The 22,841-nt window shown below is 40.1% G+C and overlaps 1 protein-coding gene across 1 annotated transcript; it reads right to left on the bottom strand.

Annotated features, from left to right (window-relative positions):
• Positions 1 to 2,199: 2,199 nt before the first annotated feature.
• On the bottom strand, positions 2,200 to 8,784 carry LOC129458103 (putative uncharacterized protein C1orf140). The gene is made up of 2 exons (XM_055233684.1): positions 8,351 to 8,784; positions 2,200 to 6,269 (listed from the first exon to the last, which is right to left on the bottom strand). Exons 1-2 carry the CDS (start codon positions 8,573 to 8,575, stop codon positions 6,120 to 6,122), a joined length of 375 nt encoding a protein of 124 aa, XP_055089659.1. The 5' UTR covers positions 8,576 to 8,784; the 3' UTR covers positions 2,200 to 6,119.
• Positions 8,785 to 22,841: the final 14,057 nt, after the last annotated feature.

Below are 22,841 nucleotides of genomic sequence, written 5' to 3' on the forward strand. Positions count from 1 at the left end.
GTGCTCCTCTTGTTCCCTCATATTGCCTTCCTATTACCACGGCTTCTTGAAAGACTTTTGTCAGGAAAGCAGCTATTTTGGGGGAAATTAGTTTTTTTGTTTTTTTTTTTAAACCAGAAAATGATCTGGGGTCCAAAGTGATGCCAGTCCCATATACTGCATTACCAGGAATCCTACTCTGTCAACCTCCAACCAGTCCTTCTGAAATATGGTCATAAAACAATGGATCTGTAAACTGTTCTGGGCAATTATGGTGCTCCTGGAGTGAAAGTGGGCTGTCATTAGCCATGGTTATGGACACCAGCTTGCTGCAGTTGGCTGTCAGCCAGGCTGGGAAACAGCCTACGATTGGGAGGACACAAGTTCAATGGGATAATTAGGCAGGGTTTTGTACAAGTTTGTTGATAAAAAATGTGCTACAGATTAGCCTTTTCCCCTCTCTGTGCTGAGTAACGATCAGACAGAACAGGTGGTAAGCTAATGGGGGAATACGAAATTAATACTTTGTTTCCTGGTCCCGCCTTTGTTGCTTTTGTGTAGAGTATTTCTTCAGAATCTTCAAACACATTGCAAGCATCTTTTTCTTCCCAGTTTTATTTAGTTTAGTCTAAAATATCTGGCCCAAAGGGGTCTGAGCCATCCAGGTTTTCAAAAGGAGTTCCCCTACTTTTGTGGGAAATGTTCTAAGAATAAACATCTGGAAAATAGAACAATTACAAACAGTATGAAGTAAAAAACAAGGCTTTCAGGCTAGCTGTTAAACCTCAACCACAGCAGGTATTTAGATTCCAAATGTAAGTTTGACCTTCATCTAAAAAATGTGATCCTTCTTAAGAAATAGTTCAGCCATTCATGCCTCTCTAATCACAGAGCCTCTTGTTTGGTGAGCGATGGGTTTTCAAAACGTCTATGTCCCCTACAGGTACTAAAGACCCTAAAGACCCTAGAGCTTACTTCTAGATGCCAACTGTCAGTCTAAAAAAATAATAATAATAATAAATTGTTCCCACCCTTTATTATGATGAGACTAATTTCCTTTTCCTCATTTTTGGATTTTATGAAAATGTTTCACAATGATTTTAGAAGGATCTGGAGATTCAAGATTTCTTCTTTTATGGAAGATTCTCAACAATGAAAATTTGTCCTGTTCTCTCTCTCTCTCATTCTCTCTCTCTTTCATTCTCTCTCTCTCTCATTCTCTCTCTTTCTCTCTATGTGTCTGTGTGTGTGTGTGTGTGTGTGTGTGTGTGTGTGTGTGTGTGTAAAACTCAGTCCAATTTCTCCCTTCTTCCATGAAGTTTACTTTTGCTATTCTAGCCTTAATCATTTCCCTCATCTTCAATCTGTGCTCATGATTTTTTACTTAATTGTACACTTGCTTATATGGTTCTGTTTTTTGTATGACTGTCTCATCTTCAGATGGGAAGGATATGGTATAGTTAAGAAATACAGGCTTTAAGAGTGGTATCAGCAGGGTTGTGGACAAGTAAGGGAGCCTTACTCCCTCATGGAACCACCAAGTAAAGAGCAACATATGGACCAACATAGCTTTATGAGAATGCTAGAAACCAGTTAAGAATCTGCAGGAAGTCAGCAAATGCCTAATCTAGTAAAAGCTACATTCAACCTGGTACAGAATTTCATGGCATTGTTGCTCATCTCGGCTCTATCTACTGTTGGGTGCCGAGCAGAGTAGTTGGGAGAAAGTTGCCCAATTCCTGGTTCCTCCCTCAGAATGGAAGAAAAATAGTGGAACTTGTTTACAATGTTCTGATGTTTCTGGAAGCTGCTCAAGGGAGTGGGTTCAGTTTCATTTAACTTGGAGTGCTGATGAGAATAATGGCATAGTTTGTATATCAGTTTAGGGACTGCTGAAAGCAGTAGTGAGAGCTGCAGGGGAACTGCAGATATGTGGGTACCTGGGGCAAGAGAATACAAACACAGGAATATAATAGGACATAAGGCCCTGAGAAGAAGCAAATGTGAGACTTATAGAGAAATTAAGAAATTTTAAGGTATAAAGGGATAAAAAAAAGGGCAGGGTGGGGAAGGAAGCACACACATAGGCCCAGGAAAGACATCCCCAGAAAAGACCTGAGACAACCTTGGGCCTTCATGCTAGACCAAATAGCAAAAGTCTTCTTTTGAATGGAGCAAGTCCACAAAGACTGGGAGAAGTGACTGTTTTTTTTTTTTTTCCATGCCCAAGTTTCAATAAAAAAGACCACAAATCATATAAAGAAATAGGGAAGCACGGTCCATTCAAAGAGCCAAATAAATCTCCAGAAACTAACCCTAAAGAAACACAGTTTTCAGACTTCCTTGGCAAAGACTTTAAAACAACTGTCTTAAATATGCTCATATTCTTAGATATGAGCCAAAGAAGAACACAGGCAGATAAGTAAAGAAAATCATAAAAAAGATACATGAACAAAATGCACATATTCACAAGGAAATGGAAATTAGTCAGACCTGGTGGCTCATGCCTATAATCCCAGTACTTCAGGAAGTCGAGGTGGGAGGACTGTTTGAGCCCAAGAGTTAGAGAGCAGCCTGAGTAATATAGCAAAACCCTGCCTCTATTAAAAATAAAAAATTAGCTGGGCATGGTGGTGTGCACCTCTAGTCCCAGTTACTAGTAGGGCTGAGGTGGGAAGATTACTTGATCCCAGGAAAGTTGAGGCTGCAGTAAGCTAAGATTGTGCCACTGCACTCCAGCCTGTGCTACAGTGTGAGACCCTGTCTCAAAACAAAACAAAACAGAGATAAAAGTTATAAAAAAGAACCCAACAGAAATTAATTCTGGAGCTGAAAAATACGATAACTGAATTCAGACATTTATTACAGTGTATTTTTTTTTTTTAGACAGAGTCTCCCTTGGTTGCACAGGCTGGAGTGCAGTGGTGCGATATCGGCTCACTGCAACCTCCACCTGCTGGGTTCAAGCAATTCTCCTGCCTCAGCCTCCCGAGTAGCTGGGACTAAAGGTGCATGCCACCACACCTGGCTAATTTTTGTATTTTTAGTGGAGATGGGGTTTCACCATGTTAGTCAGGCTGGTCTTGAACTCCTGACCTCAAGTTATCCACCCACCTCAGCCTCCCAAAAAGCTGGGATTACAGGCGTGAGCCACCACACCCAGCCTAGTGTTTTAATGGCAGATTTGAATAGGCAGAAAAAAAATCCTTGATGTTAAAGACAGATCATTTAAAATTATTGAGTCTAAGGTGCCAATAGAAAAATGAATGAAGAAAAGTAAACAGAGACTGAAAGACTATGGGATACTACCAAGTGAACCAATATACTCATTATGAAGTTTTAGGGGAAGAGAGAAACAAAGAACAGAGAACTTAACAGTAGTCCTCTTTTGTCAGCTGGGTATGTTCCAACATCCCAAATATAGTATCAAACCCTATATATACTACTTACAAATTTCTTTTTCTTTCATCACAATTTCATGGATAGATTTACTTTTACTGTAGATTTTAGAAACCTCAGCATAATTTTTTTCTTTCCTTGCGTCAAGAATTTTCACCTTTTTAATTAAAGGAAGCACTCCATGAACATTTTTTTTTTTTTTTTGGCATACCCAAATTGCCAGCATCACCTATATGACACTTTGGGGACATTATTAAGTAAACTAAGAGTTGCTTGAACAAAAGCACTGTGATACCATGACAGTCAATCTGATAATTGAGATGGCTACTAAATGACTAACAGGCAGGTAGTATATACAGTGTAGATATCCTAGACAGAGGGATGATTCATGTCCTAGGTAGAACAGAGCAGGACAGCACAAGATTTCATCATACTACTCAGAATGGCATGTGATTTAAACTTATAAATTGCTTATTTCTGGAATTTTCATTTAATATTTTCAAACTGCTGTTGACCATTGGCAATGGAAACTGTGGAAAGTGAAACTGTGGGTGATGGTAAACTATTGTGTTTGGAGAAATAATGACCCCAAACTGCCCAAATTTGAGAAAAGCTATGAATCTACAAATACAAGAAGCTCAACAAACTCCAAGTATGATAATCCAAAGAGATCCACACTAAAATATAGTCAACTGCGAGAAATCAAAGACAAAAGAAATCTTGAAAGCAGAAATAGAAAAATAGCTATACAATGTGTCCTCAATAACGCTATCAGCAGATTTCTCAGCAAAAACCTTGCAAATAAAAAAGTAGTGAGATAATATATTTAAAATGCTGAAAGAAAAAAAAGCTGTGACTGAGAATTCTATATCCAGCAATACTATCCTTCAAAAGCAAAGAATTAAAACTTCCCAGATTTAAAAAAAATACAGAGGAAATTCATTACTACTAGACCTGTTCTGTAAAGAATGTGAAAGAGAATCCTTTAAGTTAAAATGAATGGATGCTAGGCCATATAAAATTTTCCAGCAAAGGTAAAAATATAGGCAAATGTAAAAACTTTCATTATTATAATTTTGGTTTGTAACTCAACTTTTTATTCTTTTATAGAATGTAGAAGGCAAAGCATAAAAATAATTATAAATCTATGCTAACCAGTACACAATATATCAAGGTGTAGTTTGTGACATTATAAATGCAATTTATGACAGATATAACAATATGACTGAATCTTGAGGATATTATGCTAAGTGAAATAAGCCAGTTACAAATACCATTTGATTTCATTTATATGAGGTACCTAGAATTATTAAATGCATAAAGACAGAAAGTAGAATGATAATTGCTAACAGCTGGAGATTGGAAGAAAGAGTTGTTCTTAATAGATGCAGAGTTTCAGTTTGGGAAACTTAAAAAGTTTTGAAGAATGGTTGCCCAACAATGTGAATGTACTTAACACTACCAGACTGTGCATTTAAAAATAGTTAACACGGTCAACTTTATGTTATGTGTATTTTATCGCAATTAAAAAAATTTTGTTAATATGGGCTTTGGAACCAGATGACCATGAATTTGCATTTCAAGTTCTTTTAACTCCTAGTGAAGTGGTGGTGTTGTCTGGAGTAAATACCTGGGGTTCATTGTCTTGCACCAAGAAGATTAAGGACGTGGACATACGTGAGAAGTGACTTTAGGAGCGGAATGTAATAGGCAAAAGAAAGAGAAAGGAGAACAGCTCTCCCTCTTGCGAAAGAGAGGGGCATCCAAATGGGACTTCTGGCCCACGTGGAGTGCACCAGATTTTATAGGCAGGCTGGAGGAGGCGGTGTCTGATTTATGTAGGGCCCGCAGATTGGTTGGATCAGGTGTGATGTTTAGGTAGCACACAGGGAAGGCAGGCTACCCCATCGTAATCTTATTATGCAAACAGGCTTTCCACTTGGCCAGTGCCATGTTGTCTGCTCCTTACTGTACACCTGGCTGGCAAAGAGAAGAGAAGATAAAGCTGCCATTTTGAACATGCCTAGTTCCAGGTAGCCTTTTCCTGTTGGCACAACTGCTGGCATTCACCTGTGCAAGCTTCTAGCTTGCTTGTCTATGTCTGCAACTCGATTTTACAGGCTTCTCTTTGTTAGAAAAGAAAATTATTTGGGAGCTACTTTTCATTAAAAGGAAAACCTTACGGAAGTCTCCCGTACCCTCACTATCTGCCTAAATAATTTCTTCTTAACTCCTATATCGCTAGCTGAGTAACCTTAGGCAAATAGCCATTCACTCTGAGCCTTTTTTCCTGTAGGATAAAATAAAAATAAAGTCGCAAATGCATGTAAAGCCCCTGGGGCACAGTAAAGAGAATAGACATTCTAGATGGCAACCTATTTGATGGCAAGTCTTAATTCTAATACTACTCCAAAATGCACAGCTAACTGTGATTTCATTTCAGGAGTGTATTTTTGCAAATGATCATGTAATCAAATATTGAGGAACAAAAAGAAGCTGCATTAAAGTCATGACTCAGGTGACTAGATGAAGGCTGGAATGACTTTCTCACTTCTGTTACTGTGCACACATTTTAGAATAACACAAAGTCAGTCTTCCAAAACTAACTTTTTAAAATGTTTTGGGGGTGGTGTGGGAGTGGAAAAGGGAAGGCAGCACTAAAAGGGATATATGAACACTGATATTTTCCCTCCGTGTGAACATATTTTCATAGGCTGCCCCATGGATGGCTTTGTGATACCTCACACAGTTTCCTTTCTCATCAGCCCTTCACTTGTCCTAAGGGACAGCACCCCGCAAAAACACACTATTTCCCGTAGACCTGCAGTATCCACAAAGAAAAGATGATCTGGGACATCCTCTGATCTTGCGTGTGGTGGATCCTCTGCCAGCTTCAGAGGAAGACAAGACATAGGGAGAAAAGGTTTTTGTTGTGGTTTGGTTTTTTTACTGCGACCTGAAATCCACCTTACCAAAACCCATTCCAGAGAACTTTAGCCTTGGCTTCAGCCAAACAGGCAATGAAGTGTTAACTTTTCAGTGACTATTTTGGTTCCAAAACCCTTGTATATATGGATTTATTTGGAAAAATAAAGCCTTAAAATAGAAGTCCAAGCTTATCATGTGCAGGCCTTTTCCTGCCAACTTATAAGCAACAAACTGGTGTATTTTTTCTTCCTCTTTGAGATAGAGCACATTCCAAGAGGAAATTGATGTCAAGTATTTGGATAAACAGCTAAGATTTGAGAACCAGCTCTCCAGCAATGGGGGAGGTTTTCTCTAATATTTCCTAAGGCTGGCGTGCTACAGGTTTGTAGCAATTATTTCTTTTTTATAAAAGCATTTTCTTCTCATTAGGGAAAAGACCTCTTGAATGAACTAAAGGGAACAGATGGAGACTTGGAACATTGTCATCACCCCTGAGCCTCTGTAACTATGATTTCTAGGGCACTCAGGTAGTTTATTGGGCAGTCATCCCAGGGGAAACTAAACACATGTTAACACGGACTGGCAGCCCCTAGTCTAAATTCTTTCAGCCAGTGGTCCCCAACCTTTTTGGTACCAGGGATCGGTTTTATTGAAGACAATTTTTTCCATGGATGAGGTTGGGTGGGGGATGGTTTCGGGATGAAACTGTCCTACCTCAGGTCCTCAGGCATTAGAGTCTCGTAAGAAGCACGTGACCTGGATCCCTGGCATGCGCAGTTCACAATAGGGTTCGTGTTCTTACGAGAATCTAATGCCGTAGCTGATCTGACAGGAGGCGAAGCTCAGGCGGTAATGTTTCCTCGCCTTCCACTCACCTCCTCTGTATGGCCCGATTCCTAACAGGCCACTGACTGGTACAGGTCTGTGGCATGGGGGGACGGGGACTCCTGCTTTAAGCCATAGGGTAGCAATGCTTCATTCCCATCCAGAAAAGAGGAGAAAGAGCAAGGGATGGTTGCTGCGAAATCATGTTCCCCAACAAGGGAGTCTCTTGGAGAGAGTGGAGTCACATAACCAGCGTGGTGACAGCAGGAATCAAGCCAGCTCCTGAACCCAAGTAGGAAAGCAGGTGACTGAATGGCAAAAACTGCCAGATACAAATATTTTCTTTTGTGCTTCTCTTTTTTTGAAGCAGCTCATGCCCTGGGAAGATAAGGATGTCTTAACAGTTGTTTCCATTTAGTGATGCAGAAACTGTCACAATGATGTCAGAATGATGAGTCACTGTTCTGTACAAAAGAGACCTTTGGTGGTGGAAAACTGGTGTGTGTGTGTGTGTGTGTGTGTGTGTGTGTGAGAGAGAGAGAGAGAAAGAGAGAGAGATTGCTCAAATTGCCATAATCAGCCAGTAGTGATTGAATGGAGAAAGCCTTTGAACCAGATCTCAGATTCAGGGTGCTTGCATGGAGCAAAGAGAAAAAGACTGAGAAATTCACTATGGTGAGTATTGAGGTTGTACTGCAGCTCAGTCTGGAGAATTGAAGGCTCCTTCCTGAAAGGGTGTGGGGACATAGAGAAAGATAGCATCAGTGGATCAAAGCTACCACATTTTTGCGGTTAGATGGAGATAATAGTAGGGAGTGACAGAGATAAAATGTTAAAAACCTCCAACATTCTGTTGTGGGGTGGGGTAGGGGGGCGGAGGGACAGCATTAGGAGATATACCTAATGTTAAATGACGAGTTAATGGGTGCAGCACACCAACATGGCACATGGATACATATGTAACAAACCTGCACATTATGCACATGTACCCTAAAACTTAAAGTATAATTTAAAAAAACACACAAAAAAATCTCCAACATTCTAGTTTAGACACAGCCCCACCCCTTTCTGGCCACAGTGACCGTTCTCTGGCAAGCACTGCCCAGGGAAGATAAATCATTAACCAGTGGCCTAAGGGTTAGGACTTTAAAAAACAACAACAATAAAAAAACTGACAAGTTATAAACCGTGAGTCCACAAGTGGCCCCAGGAGACTTGCCTTCTGCGTTCTCTCTGTCTGCGCGGGACTGTGAGGGATCTCTGGGGAGCCATCGGCTCTCAGGGGCAGGCACAGGAAACAGCTCTTCTTGTTGGCAAAATCCAGCTCGGTGGTTTGGAACACGGTAGACAGAGAAACAAACAAGTGTTTGTTCATAGGCTGAGACCTAGGGGGTGTATAAGGAGTAATGATCCTATCACCTAAGGAGGATGAATTCTGGGTCATTATCTGAACTGTCTTCCTTAGAAAAGCCTTCGAAGCAACTGGCAGATGAAAACTGGAAACTATTTTGAGCTGGGATCAGGGAGTGCAGGGAGCTCAGCAGACCAGGTTACTGCCCCTGCCACTCACTGATTAAGCACATGGACAAATTGCCGCCTTTTCTTGGCCTCTTTTCCTCCTCATAAACAGATGAATCTAAAACTTTTCTAAATCCAAAACTCACCAGTTACTTTCCTTCTTGTCTGCTGATCTTGACTTTTCTATGACACTGCATTTTCCCCCCCTGATGTCAGGATCCAAGAGAAAGTGAAAACCTGGCTCCTGATACGGTCAATACTGGAGAACTGGGGACAATGTCAGAATGACCGGCCACCCTGAGCCAGCCCCTTCAATGGCACTGCCCCTGGGGGCTGTTCAGCATATAAACTGGAGCCATTTAACATATACACTGAATTCAAAAGTTACTTCATGTTCTACAAAAAGAATGTTTTGTTTTTAATTTACCTTCATTTCCAAAAAAAATCAAGATTCTCTCTTTAAGATGCCCCAGGCCCTATGTGTCATGCAGTACCCATTTCCAGAAACATCTTCTGTCACCAAGAGTTTCAGAGACAGTTTTTATAGAGTCCCAGGCCTCAGTTTCTCTCTCTGTTGCAGGGAAATAATCAGACATACCTGCCATCAGCTGCTCTGAGGTTTTTTGTGAGCTTCTCAGCTGACAGTTTTAAAAGGTAAAAACTAACCTTATTTGTGGTTACGTATCTTCTAAAATAAGACTTTCTTATATCTGCAGAGACTGTTTAGTCTCTTAGTCTTTTCTAGGATTCTGGGTTACGTTTAAAACAAGCACTAGGTTTTATATTAATACCAAAGCTTTGAAACCACAGTGGTTAATGACTCTACCAGCTGCTTTTTGTCATCTTTAATAGTGACCTCTTTTTAGGAATAACTGCCACCTAATACCTGCCTCTTAAAGACTAGGTCAACAGAGAGTCATTTGGCTGATTTTTCCATCAGCAAGCTAGGGGGCTGGGGGTTAGCACAAACTGGTTGTAACCATTTTATTCTTCAGCCTCTCTCTGTGCCCGTGCCTCAGTATTTCTCCAATGAATGCTAGCAGCCTCAGGATGCAGTACAATGATGATACTACCCAAATCCTGCCCTCCGAAGAAAAGGCACTGTTTTCCTGCCTGCCTCCCTCCAAAGCATAAACACACAAACTATATGCTGATAGCATCTTTGTTACAAATACAAGCTTGAGATATTTAAATATTTGTGTTTATCTTCCATCTATATCCATCACTCTTTTGCCTTTGTACAATTATGAAATGCAGATATTTTCATTCAATATCAAAGAATCCATCCAGCCTCTTAGGAGAAATGCTGGCTTAGTGAAGTCAAAGCTTTTATGCCTTGAGTATCAAGCTTGCTGGGGTCAATACATGGGAGCAGATCATGGCAATTCTGGAATCTGGGACAAGTGTCATCAGAGTGTGATCCCATCTTGAGTACTCAGTGGAAGTAACTCCAAGCCAGGGGAAGTCTCGCCGGAAGAAAAGGCTGACTCTAAATAAGGTGCATGCTTCCAACCTGTTGGTGCCTTTTGCTCCTCTGGCTTGTGTCCTTCCCAGGGTTTTATACTCAGATACTGGAAGTGAAACTCCTTCCTGTCCGGCTCACAGCTGACTGCCATCATGGACTCATGGAACTAAATGGATCGTGGGGCCCTTGACACAACTACAACTCAGCCCTCCTCTCACTTCTATTCTTTGTTGTTTATATGTTACATACAATTGACTGTAAGTCATTAGCGAACACATTTATTGGTGGAACTATACAGTATTTAAGAACGTAGGCTTTGAGGTTCAAAATTTATGCATTAAATTTTATCTCTTGTTATTTGCTAGCCTTGTAGCCACAACAAAGTCTCTTAACTGAGCCTCATTTTTCTCATCTGTAAGATGCTGCTAATTATATTTACTTTATTGAGTTAGTGTGAAGATTCAAAGAGATAATGTATGTAAAAATGAAAGCATGATATTTGGAGAATTTTAAGCATTCATAATAATGTTTCTTATTATTAATAATACTGATCTTTTATGGTTACATAAAAGTATTAGATTTAGAAGGTGTTCCAGGCCATATGATAATGTCTTTTCTTTTTTTGTCTGAGGCTGAGAAACTAAGATATATAATAATAACAATAACCAAATTCAGAGTCTTTTTTGGTCTCAATTTCAGTGACATGAACATGATTCCACCTGGAATTCTCCTCAACAAAGTTATTTTCTGACAACTCTTGGTCAGGGGCCTGATAACATGGAAACCATTTAATCTTTTGCATAGGGATGGTCTTTTTGTCAAACATCAAATTTAGCCCTGTTTCTTACTGTGGGATAAGTATATGCTTTCAGACTTCATGAAAATATTGTCAATCACCAAGAACAATTTTCTGGTGGAGAAAATCTAGGGAAAACATTAGCAAAAGTTTAAACTGAACTAATGGACGGTGTTTAAGCATCCAAGTTTTCGTATATTTGGTATGTAACCATTATCAAAATGAAATCTCTAATTTTGTGTTTAGAGTTTTTTCCTCCCATAACACTGCTTGAAAATTTTAAACCAAGTAGGCAACAGGAAAAAAAATATTGCTTTGATACATTCTTTCGAAAAGAGAGGTCAAATATGCAAATTAATTAATTCTTTCTTTTTTTCTTTATTTAACGTCTTATGTTTTGAAGCGGGAGGGAAGCAAAAGAGAGTTTGTGTGTTTAAAGGTGTGTGTATGTGTTTGTGTGCATGTGTGTGTGTGTGTGTCTGTGCATTTATGTACACATTCCCAATGGGGAAATAATCCATCTTGATGACTTGGGGCTGCCCACAAAGCACATTTACAATTAACGCCCCACCTCTTCCTTTTGCCGTGCTCTCACTTTCCAGAATCCATATGTTGTAACTGATACGAGGCTCCAACTGCTTTGCTGCACATGTGAATTTAATAGTGGCAAATTTAGATGAAATGGTTCAAAACTGCCCATGTATTACTTTCATCGGCGGCAAGATCATCATGTTAATTCTCTTTTCAAGTTAGTGTTGAATCTAGACCTCTTGAAATTGGTGAATGACAGGGCTGGCTGCAGCCAGGCATGATGAGCACAGGTGCTCATTTGGAAGCTGGCGCCTCCGAACCCAACCCATGCCACTTAATCTCTGCATCGCATGTGTTTTCCTGATATTTAGTACTCATGCTTCCTTCAACACGCAGCTTTTGGCATCTCAGCATTAGTGTGTCTATACTGTGTATATAAATGGGCCTGAAGAGAACATGCTTCCGTGATCTCTGTTTCTAGCCTGGGGGGGGCGTGTCACTGGTCTGTAGTTGTGCTCTAATCACAGTTTGCAACTCTACTCTTTCCTCTGGGGTTAATCTAGAAGTTTTGCTTAGTTTTTCTAATAATATTTTCTCCCAGTTTGCTCCATAGAAGTCATGTCTCAATGTAAGTGTTATTCTTCTGCCCAGTTTGTCCATTTTAACCTCACTTTAATTCACCAAATATCACTGTGAGAGACATTCTACTACCAAGACCAGCTCTCCCCTACAAAGACCAGACTTGCAGATGTTTTTTTTTTTCATAAGCTTCATTTTGAGCTGGTCAGAGTACCAAATAGCAATGAATACCGCTTATAAAGCATATTCATACATCTTTCTACTTTGTGCCTTACTGAGGTCCTTTGAGCCTAATATTATCACTACATAATTACTATTTTACACACAAGAACCTTGTAGCTCAACAAGATTGACAAGGTCACACAGTTCCTAATTCGTTTGGGAGTTGAACCCAGGTCCTTCTCCTTGGAGTATGTACTGATTGTTCAGGGAACATCATGACTGGGCCCCTGAGTTCTGCCCATAGAATACTATAGAAGCATTTATGTGGTTCCTGGTGTCTCAGGTCTTCTCTCCAAGTTTTAGGGCAAGACAGAGGTTGATAAAGGTGGAGGAAGGACAGGCCACCAAAACTGTGCAAGCAAGCAGGGATAAAAACTGAGAGCAGAACAGAAGGTCACAGATCCAAAGAAATGTGATAGTTTCTAAAACCAGTGGGGCTATAAAAGGTATCAAAGATGGGAGTCAGGCTGTGAGTGAGTAGAAGAGAGTAAAAGCATTGTTGCAGGTTGCACACAAGAAGGCTGTAGTCCAGCATAGTTACCTAGAGCCAACTTAGTTGTCTAGATCCTATTATAGTTCCAGGAATGGGAACAATTGTTAGCTCACCAGTGATTTTCTGCGCTCATATTTCCATATTGTTTTATTGATGTGGCATTGATTTAACAATTTCAGAAAAGGAATGTGGGGTGAGAGTGACTGTACCTTGGGATATCTGCTAGAGTTCGTTAAGAGGTGCTGGGAAATGTGAACAGTCACGGTTCTGATCAGTGCTCACCCTGCCATCCCCCAGTTAGATGATATAAATGGCATATTTACCAAAGTCAGACTCTAGGCTCCACACTTACTTTTGTGGGCTCCTATAATTTTCCAGTGTTTCCCAAAGCATGGTTTTCATCAAGGCCGGGCACATTACCTAGCAGAGCTTCTGAAAAATGAATATTGTTCTCCTTGTGCCACCCAGAGTCCTGAAAGGCAGAGGATTCTCCAGGACAGATTCAAATTTTGCTTCCTTCCCTGGAGGAAAGGCTGTGATGAGCCTCCAGGTTCCCTTGAGGAGAAGTCTTCCCTACCTTGCCACCTTGGGGTCCTAGGAGAGAATGATGTGCTGCCTCCTACCCTGAAACACGGGTAATGGACTAGGGTAGGACTTGAGTATTCTGAATTGACCTCTTCTTTGATGAAAGTCTCCAACATTCCTCAAGAAAAACCAACCCTAGCCATATTCATATGAACATGTGGCTTGTTCAAATTCAACACTGATTCATTTATCTATTCATTGATTTATCAAACATTTATTAAATTCCATTGCTAGGCACAAAAGAAACCAAACCACATGAGATGACAATCTAAAAATTTCTCCTTTGGTGTGCCTTGTACAGGTCTCCTATTGTTATAAAATTTACTTCTATTATGATATTCTGTTTGTCTGTCTACTCATTAAAATATAGTGAGTACAAAGATAAACTTTTGGGCTGGGCGCAGTGGCTCATTCCTGTAATCCCAGCACTTTGGGAGGCCGAGATGGGCGGATCACGAGGTCAGGAGATCGAGACCATCCTGGCTAACACGGTGAAACCCCGTCTCTATTAAAAATACAAAAAATTAGCTGGGCATGGTGGTGGGTGCCTGTAGTCCCAGCTACTCAGGAGGCTGAGGTAGGAGAATGGCGTGAACCTGGGAGGCGGTGTTTGCAGTGAGCTGAGATTGCGCCACTGTACTGCAGCCTGGGCGACAGAGCGAGACTCAGTCTCAAAAAAAAAAAAAAAAAGATAAACTTTTGGATTACCAGTGACTAGCACAGTGACTGGATCATAGACAGGGCTAGGTAAATATTGTTGGATGGAACAGGAGCAATTTCTACTATTGAGGTATTTGCTGTCTAGCACAAATATGCAAGTGACGAAGGTAACTAAAAACTAAAAACTAAAATTAGGTATTAATTGCAGTGATGATCAGTATCCAGTCACCAGCTAGTTAAACTCATTATCTTAAGGCAGAGAACCATCTCCTATCAATGGGATCAGGATTTCTTGTCCTTCTGCATTCATTCAGTCTTTCAGTTATTCAATGAACATTCGTTGAAACTTTAGCAGGTACTGACTGAGACAAATCTGCTGAATCCTTTGGTGTTGGACATTTATTCCTTAACTATTGGGAAGGAAAGAACTCTCATTTTATTCTGAGAGTTCAGTACCACTTAGGACCAGTAATCTTAACAAGCAGCCTTCTGGGTAACAGAGCTCAACAAGGACATCCTCATGATCTAGGGCCCTGGACAATCAGTTTCCAAAGCAGCCAAGGAGGCAAGATCAGATGCCCCCGTGCACTAGGTATGATTAAGTATTTATTCTTTTCAAAGTATTTTAGAGGTATTATAATGTTATTCTGAATCACATTACCTTTAACCTATTTTGATGGAAAGTCCCCAAACACTTCTTAGCTTTCTTCTCTATTTGTCTGTCATTCCTATTATTGGTCAATTGTCAAATCTTCCATTTTTGAAATGATAAAACTTCTACTAGATTCTAGGACTCCTTCAAAGTCTTTTCTCTAAATGTTTTTAGCAAAACATGGCATCGTGGTCAGGATGACCTGTTGTTCTTTCTTAAGGTTGGGCACTTATTATTCCTTGGCTCTTTCTTTTTCTAGACTCTGGCTAATCTTTGCCAATTTTTATTACATTCTCATTGCAAAAACCTAATTATTTTCTCAAGGCTCTTATAATTTGAATATCATATCTCAAATTTCATTGACTATTTTCTGATCCCAAAGCCAAAGCAATTCTTCAGATTTAGAAGAGAGTCAATGTCTAATTTTTAAAATGGAACTCAGGAAGACAGATGTGAGATGACTTTTTGCTTTAATATGAATGTTAGTGAGAATATGCAGCGCCTTTTTTTCTTGTTGACTATCTTAGAAGTGATTGGTGCCGAGTCCTTTAGGCTGTTATGCCGGTTGGTACAAAACAAGCACTCCGTGATCACTGAAATTTGAGATGGAGCCATAGAAGACAGGTGCCAGGAACTACTGAAAGGCTAAGGAAGCTGAGGTTAGGAGTGGACTCAAATGGGCCCAGGAGCTCCAGAGGATCCCAGGGAGTTCTGACATAGTCTGGAAGGTTCTCAGGTGGCTCAGGTGAAAACAATGCTGCCTGTGCCCTGAATATTTCAGAGTCTTGAAGTGTTCCCTTCAGAATCTCTCAACCAAGGAATTGAATAATTATGTCCTTGTTGTACAGTCCAGTTCCAAACCAAAACTGAAGGAGTTCAGAAGCTAGTTGCAAAAGTTTTGAAATTCAGGGTGAGGATCCTTTTGCACAATTGTGCCAAGATAGAAAGAATATGAAAGTGGAGTCAGTGGGACGAGGACAGGAGAATGTGTATGCCATGAAGTCAAAATGTCATCTTAAACATATGATTGGTCTAAGTGTATTAGGGAAAAAGAAAAAGAAAATAACACTTCTTAAAAGTACTTCTTCTATGTCCAGCACAATGCCAAGTCTTGTTACTGCCAACTGTGAGGGGGGTTTAGACTGATGTTTTGTCCATGTTCATCTTATTCACAGGCTTATTTGATCAGGGAACACATGGTGCTCATTACATGCACGGGAATTGGCTATGAGGCAAAATAGTAATACTGGTTTCCTATTCTTGGTTCCTGTTGCTGCCAGAGATGAGAACTGAATTACCTGGCAGAGTTTTAGGATTTGCTTTTGTTGACCTACAAAATGGTGATAATGGTCATTTCCTCAGTTGAGAAAGAAATGACATCTCAAAAGGCAACTGTGGCACACTGGAAATAATATGGGATTTGGCATTTGGAAGATCTTGGTTAGCATTAAATTTATGGCATTTATTAACTGTGCGCCCTTGTCCCGATCATCTAATCTTTCTAAGCCTTAATTTCCTCAGGTCTTAAGGGGGGATAAAAATGCCTGCCTCACAGGATCGTTGTGAGTATGAATTGAGATAAAGTACATAAAAGTACGTTGCAAACTTAACAAACCTTTATGCTGGAGTAATTTTTGTGCGTGTGCGCCAGGAACTCTACTAGAGGCTGCGCTCATGCATCGATGTGGCATTGTGCAATTGGCAATACAAAGACATGTAACAAAAATTGGAAAATTGGTAAAGAGCACACTCTGCTCTCAAGGAACTAGAAGTACAGTGGGGAGATAGAAATGTAAATAAATGATTATAATTGCATGAGGTAATATATTTAGTAGCGCTAAGCACACAGTGCAATGGGATTATAAAGAGATAAAATTCCTGAGCTGGGAAACAAAAGATTGATAGACATTGCCAGCCAGACATATTTGTGGGGGTTTCAAGGGGGAGTTTGTCAAGTGCAGGGCATATCATATGTATTATTTTTATTCAATATAAATTATTATCCAAGCTGTAACCACATAATCTGACTATAGATCATTTGGTCATTTTAATAAGCAAGAGGTATAATATGAAGAATTTAATCATGTCCCTTTTACACTTTTAACATAGATATTAAAAAAAAAACATAATGTTACATACATGGAAACTTCTGTGCAACACAGGTGTTTCTGAGTTGGATTGGAATTAGGTTGATGCAGAGAGATTTCATCTTGTAATAACATCAATACAGTGGCAAGAGCAGACATCAGTTGATGTTAATGTTGATCATTTAGGCAGATGTCTGACATCTATCTAGGTATCTGCTCATTCACTCTGGTAATCATAATTAGAGGTTCTGTACTGACCATCTGAGTGGCACAGACAATGCTCTGTGCAGGACATTGCCCTGAGAGCCTTCTCCCCTGCTGAGAAGGATCTAGGAAACACAGATCCTAATGCAAGTTACGCCTTTCTTGTTCTGAACTACCTGCATATGCTCTGTACAATAATGGAGCAGGGTCCAGATTGAACTTTACAAAATGAAAATTCAGCCTTTTCTATTCAGTTGCCTTTGCCACGATATGAGCAAAAAGGTTAAATCCAGCTTCAGCTGAATATATACATTTGAAAGATTCTACTAGCATCTGTTCCATGTAGAAACAATAGAGCAGACCTCCACAGCCTGTTTGGGAAGCCCAATGAGCATGTGTGCAAGGGGCGTCTGTGGCCACCCCCATCCACACACTGCCAGAGCTTTCCTAACCCAGAAGGACAGGGAAGAACATGTAGCTCCATCTCAGGGACTAAAATGACTCAGGGATTTGAACTGAATGGAAATTTAGTAAATGGTGGTGAGTGACTCAGTGAAATCCATACTCTTTCCCATTCCCTATTGCAAATCAGATCGGGAAGTTAGGGCTTTATAAAATCTATTATTTTCTAAGAATAGTGTTTGAAGCTGTCAGGAGGGTCCAGATGTGACTTCCAATTATTTATTGTCTAACTTGCCTAATTCTTAACCAACAACAATTCACCATATTAAGAAATTTTTAGCATTCAAAGGGACACATTAGCTTGCTGCTCAGCAAGATGACAAGAAAAAAAGCAAGCATTTTGATGCAAACTTGTTCATGTGTAATATTTGACAAGCATCATCGAGTGCCTCTATGTGCTCATGCATCTATGTGACAGTGTGCAAAGAGCTGGGGATACAAAGATGCAGAATAAATGATCTTTTATTCCTGTTTGTCTTCTAGTGTCATAATAAAGTAAAATATGGCATTGGGCCAGAGACAGGACATTGGATGGGCACTTCAGAGCACACTGGGAGATAAACTGGTTTAAAAAGACAACAGCACTGAAGAAAGTCAGCTTCATTAACTAAGCTGGGGCTTTGCAGGGAACTTGAATTGGGGCTGATTGTGGAACACATCAGTAGTAAAAATGATTACCCAACCACCAAATAAATCCAGGAAGACTTAAAATCAGGTTGAATTGGGACAATTTACAAGTGGCATCAACAGAACTTGACAGTATGTGTTGTTAATCACATAGATACCATACACAGAAAGCTCCCTCAAAGGAACACACGGAATTGATTTCTTTTTATGAAAATAAAGGAGTAAATTGTCCCCATCCAGTACATTCAGCCCAGGGGCTTGCCAAAGGACACATGTATAGTATCAAAAGTTAACCCTAAATCACATTTTCTGTGAGCTCTATTCTGACTTCCTAATTTTAGAGAGAAAAATGAAGAGGTAAAATTAATAAAGAATTTACTTCTACTTTGCCTCCCTTACCAAAAGATAGACCAAAAAGGGTCAAAAGGATTAATGGAGAAACAAAAAAGTGGCCTTTAAAAAGACTTGTTTTTTTAGGCTGGGTGCGGTGGCTCACACCTGTAATCTCAGCACTTTGGGAGGCCAAGGCTGGCAGATCACTTGAGCTCAGGAGTTCGAGTCCTGTCTGGGCTACAAAGTGATACATTAAGGAAGGTTAAGGTTGGGAATTGATAGTTAGATTTAGTAATGTGGTGCTCACTAATGGTCTTATATCCTGTATCCATAAAAAAAATAATTAGCTGAGTATGGTGGTGCATGCCTGTAGTCCCAGCTACTCAGGAGACTCAGGCAGGAGGATCACTTGAGCCCAGTAGGCAGAGGTTGCAGTGAGCCCAGATCGCACCACTGCACTCCAGGCTGAGCAAGACCCTGTCTCAAAAAATAAAGAAATAAGTAAAAATAAAAAAAAAAACATGTTTTCTATTTATTACAGAAATTTTTTCTATATTCTCTTTATACATTCATATATATCAATATACAAATAGCAAATAGTCACATTATAATTGATGATGTAAGCAGGGTCTGCCCATGACAAAATTCTCAGAGAGGTAGATATAGCCACAGTTTCCCAGTTGCAGCCTTACAGACCTAGAAAACCTGATACCCAGAAGGAGTATGTGGGCAGAATGAAACTGGGAGAAGGCTGATTTACTGTCGTCTAAGGATGGAGGATAGGATGGAAAATCTGTTTGCTAAACCATGAACAAGAAGACAGGTGGGCAAGGTTAGGATGAAAAGGGAGAATGTTCATTTTTTCACTTCTTTATTCAACATTTATTAATCTCCTAATATATAGCAGGCACTGTCCTAGGCACAGGAAAACTTGATGTCCATGAACGGAGGGTTAGGTCAAGGGATTTAGGTTTTTTCCAGAGATGGTGCCCTCTTTTACTTGGTGCCCTGAGGGTTGTATAAGGATTTACTTCTTAAAGGAACTGTAACACACCAAACACAATTCCCCTCCCTTCAAAGACTGTTTCTGTAATATCTCAGATCTAATGTAACCCTGTGTCTTCTACTGTAAAGAAAATTAAAGAATCTGGTAAGAGTAATATTATTTGCTGTATAGATTTTTATGATAGGATGAGGCCTGAGCAGGCCCAGAAGGCAGTCATGAGTTCTCTTGTGTGCTTTTCTGTCAAGTCAACACCTATGACCTCATGGGAGTTTCCTGACTGAAGAGGAAAAAAATGAGCCTAGGTCGTATGGAATAGGTCAAGTTAGACAGGTTGGTGTGAATGAAATATGGACACCTGCTGTGTTGTAGCCCCTTTCAGGGATGAGCCTGAAAGAGTGGCAAGAGAGAGTCCTCCCAGTGGAGAGCATTTTAGGTGGTATACCTGGCCACCTATTTTGTGTGAAAAGAGAAATGGCCTTGTATTTTCCCCCACTAGAAGTTTTCCTCTTTCCTCATGCATACAATGTTATCTCACATCTCCACTCCTTTGTCAAAGGTGTTTCTTTAGATTGGATGATTCTTCCACCCTATCTTTCTGGAGCAATGTCCACTTTATTCCAGGCTGAATTGAGATGTAACCTCTTTCAAACAGCTTCACCAGGCTCTTGCAAACTGAGTAACCCTTCCTCTGGCTGACACAATCTGGTGTTTACGTCTCTGGTGTAGCAATCGTCATCTCAGTCTGTGCCAGCTCATCTCCTGCAGGGGCTGTAGCCCTTCCAAGGACAAAGACAAATAAGAGAACGATTGAACAAGTAAACAAATATTGAGATGTAACATGTAATGAGAAAAAGAATGGACTGTGATTAAAACTTGGAGACCTGTAAGACCACTGTCCTTAATTACAAATTAATGAGGCACAGCTTTGCCATCCCTACAGTATGAGGGAAAAATATTTTGCTCACATTATCTTTCTTCATATATGATAACTCTTCTTATTCTTTACAATGATGACATACACTAGGACTGTGCGGGTGATAATGGAGGGAAGTAGACAAATGCAAGGTAGAGCCAACAGAATTTGCTGATGTTTGGATGAGGATAGTGGGGAAAAGGGAGAGAACCAGAATAACTTCTTTGATGCAACTGATAAAGTTTGTGCCTTTTGCTGAAATGGAAAAGATTGGGGAAAGAATATGTTTCAGGTAAGCAGAAGTCAAAGATTCATTTTTTCAGCATAATTTCTTATTTTGAAATTGTTATAGACTTACAAGAGGTGAGTCTATAACCCTGGAGTCCAGGGTTCTTACCACAGCACAGGAGAAAAGAGAAAGCAAAAATGGTAGCACCTGTTTCATTTTGGAAAGTTAAATTTGAGATCGTTGCATGACTTCTAAGTGTGAACATAAAAAAGGAATCAGGACGTCCAGGTGGAAGCTCAGGGGTAAAATGAGCACCAGAGATATAAGTTTGATGTTAATATGAATGGTGGTGAAAGCCATGGGCCTGAAAGTGATCCCTGGGTAGACAGTGGAGCTAAACAAGAAAGAAGGCTGATGGCTGAGTCCTCGAGCAGTCCAACTTAAGAGTTTGAGTAGAAGAGGAAGAGCCAGCAAAAAAAAATCTGATAAAGACAATTCAGTGAGGTTGGAGGAAAACCAACAAAGGGAGGGAAATTTTATTTTGGAATTTCTTATAAATCTCTCAAACTCTTGAATTCAAATATATGTATTTACTTGAGGACCACAAAAGAGTGGAGAACTGGGACAGGCCTCCAGAAATTTAAGTCTCCAAAGTTTCTGTGAATGACAAATTGAGGTTAAAACACCATATTTGGATGATTTAAGTATAAATGAGTAGAAACATATGGATTCTATTTCCTTCCAATTGTATATGAGCTTAACAATTAAGCACAAAAAGGTGGTTGGGGCAAAAGTCTTACTGCGGCTTTATTAAATCCAAAATATGGAAGCGGTGCTTAGAGAACCAGCAAAGCAAATGGCTCAGGTTGCCATGAGAAATTGAATCTGGATTTTATTCTCTCTTTCCCTCCATCTTTCCAGGTTTCTCGCTGTCTCTGTCCTTCTCTGTTACTGTTTTTTGTCTGCCTCTCCCGATCTTCCTCCTCCATCCATCTCTGGGCTCAGTCTACCATCTCGGTGCTCACAGCCATCTTGAAAGCACATTTCCCAGCTGTCTAAAAGCAATAGCGTGAGTCCTCTTCTGTTTGTAGAATTCCACCAATGATTTCCAATTTAAAGGAAGAAAAAAAAATCAGTAGCAGGTGTTGCAGCTCTTCAGGGAGAGTGTTGTTTATTAAGGCTGTCCTCTAAAGAAATATTAGGGCTTATGCTACAGTGGATAATACATTGCTTCATATAATTTTGCATTATGACCTTTTCTTTATTTCTCTGGCCTTTCTACTTTTACTTGGGTCCCCAACTTGCACTTTGTTATATAAGTTTGATACAAAGGAATTAAAAGACATTTTCCAGTTGTTGTTAAGCACAGCTGAGGAATGTGCTCAGAACTTAGTTAAAAACACTGATGACAGAAATTACATAATGGTTATGGAATTGGGAGTAGGCTGTGGGCAAAGTGGTTTGCCTTGCCTAAGTGTTTTTGAAGAAGCAGTAGCGGAGTTTGGGAGGAGAGGGTGTACGGATGCAGAAGCTAAAGCCAGAAGTCAGAGGATAGATTTGTGATTGCCATCTTTGTTTAAAAGTGGAAGTCTCAGGATGCTATAACATAGTATCATAGACTGGGTAGCTTTAAAACAACAGAAGTTTATTGCTCACAGTCCTGGAGGCTTGGAAGTCTAAGATCAAGGTGCCAGAAGACTCAGTGTCTGGTTCAGGCCCCTTTCCTGGTTCATAGATGACACCTTTTAGCTGTGTCCTCATGTGGTGAAAAAAGCAAGGCCTCTTTTCGAAGGGCACTAATTCCATTCATGAGAGTGGAGTTCTCGTGACCTAATCACCTCCCAAAGGCCCCACTTCCTAATACTATCCCACTGGGAATTAGGTTTTAACACATGAATTTGGGGGTGGGGGAGTGGCAAAAAAATTCAAATCATAGGACTCAGAGAAATACTATAAGCAATTAGGGAGAAATACAAAGGCTAGAAGATTGAGCAGAGCAAATGGGCAAACCCAAGCATTGTCCCTGCCCTCCCTGGGGCTTTGTGGAGATGGGAGCAGTGGAGTGCTGGAGTCCAGGGTTCTTACCACAGTGCAGGAGAAAGGTGAATGACTTTTTTTTGGTAAATGTACAGTTTAGTGAATTTTGGAATTTTTATACAGTTTTCTAACAACAACCACAATTAAGATGTAAAACAGGCCCATCACTTCAAAAAGTTCCCTCCTCCCGCATTCAACATCAAACCTAATTTTCAACCCAAGCAACCACCGGTCTGCCCTTCTGCCACTGAAATTTGCTCTCTTATTTTTAAAAATTACATATAAATGAAATCATACAGTATGTATTCCTT

The sequence above is a fragment of the Symphalangus syndactylus genome, chromosome 19 (assembly GCF_028878055.3).
Source record: "Symphalangus syndactylus isolate Jambi chromosome 19, NHGRI_mSymSyn1-v2.1_pri, whole genome shotgun sequence".
NCBI lineage: Eukaryota > Metazoa > Chordata > Mammalia > Primates > Hylobatidae > Symphalangus > Symphalangus syndactylus.

What these genes read in the sequence shown, in the direction of transcription:
- LOC129458103 (XM_055233684.1), bottom strand. Translation starts at nt 8,575, where the DNA reads ATGACCCAGAATTCATCCTCCTTAGGTGATAGGATCATTACTCCTTAT. An exon ending in AGACAGAGAGAACGCAGAAG is followed by an intron (nt 6,270 to 8,350) that starts GCAAGTCTCCTG and finishes CTTCCTCTGAAG; the next exon opens with CTGGCAGAGGATCCACCACA.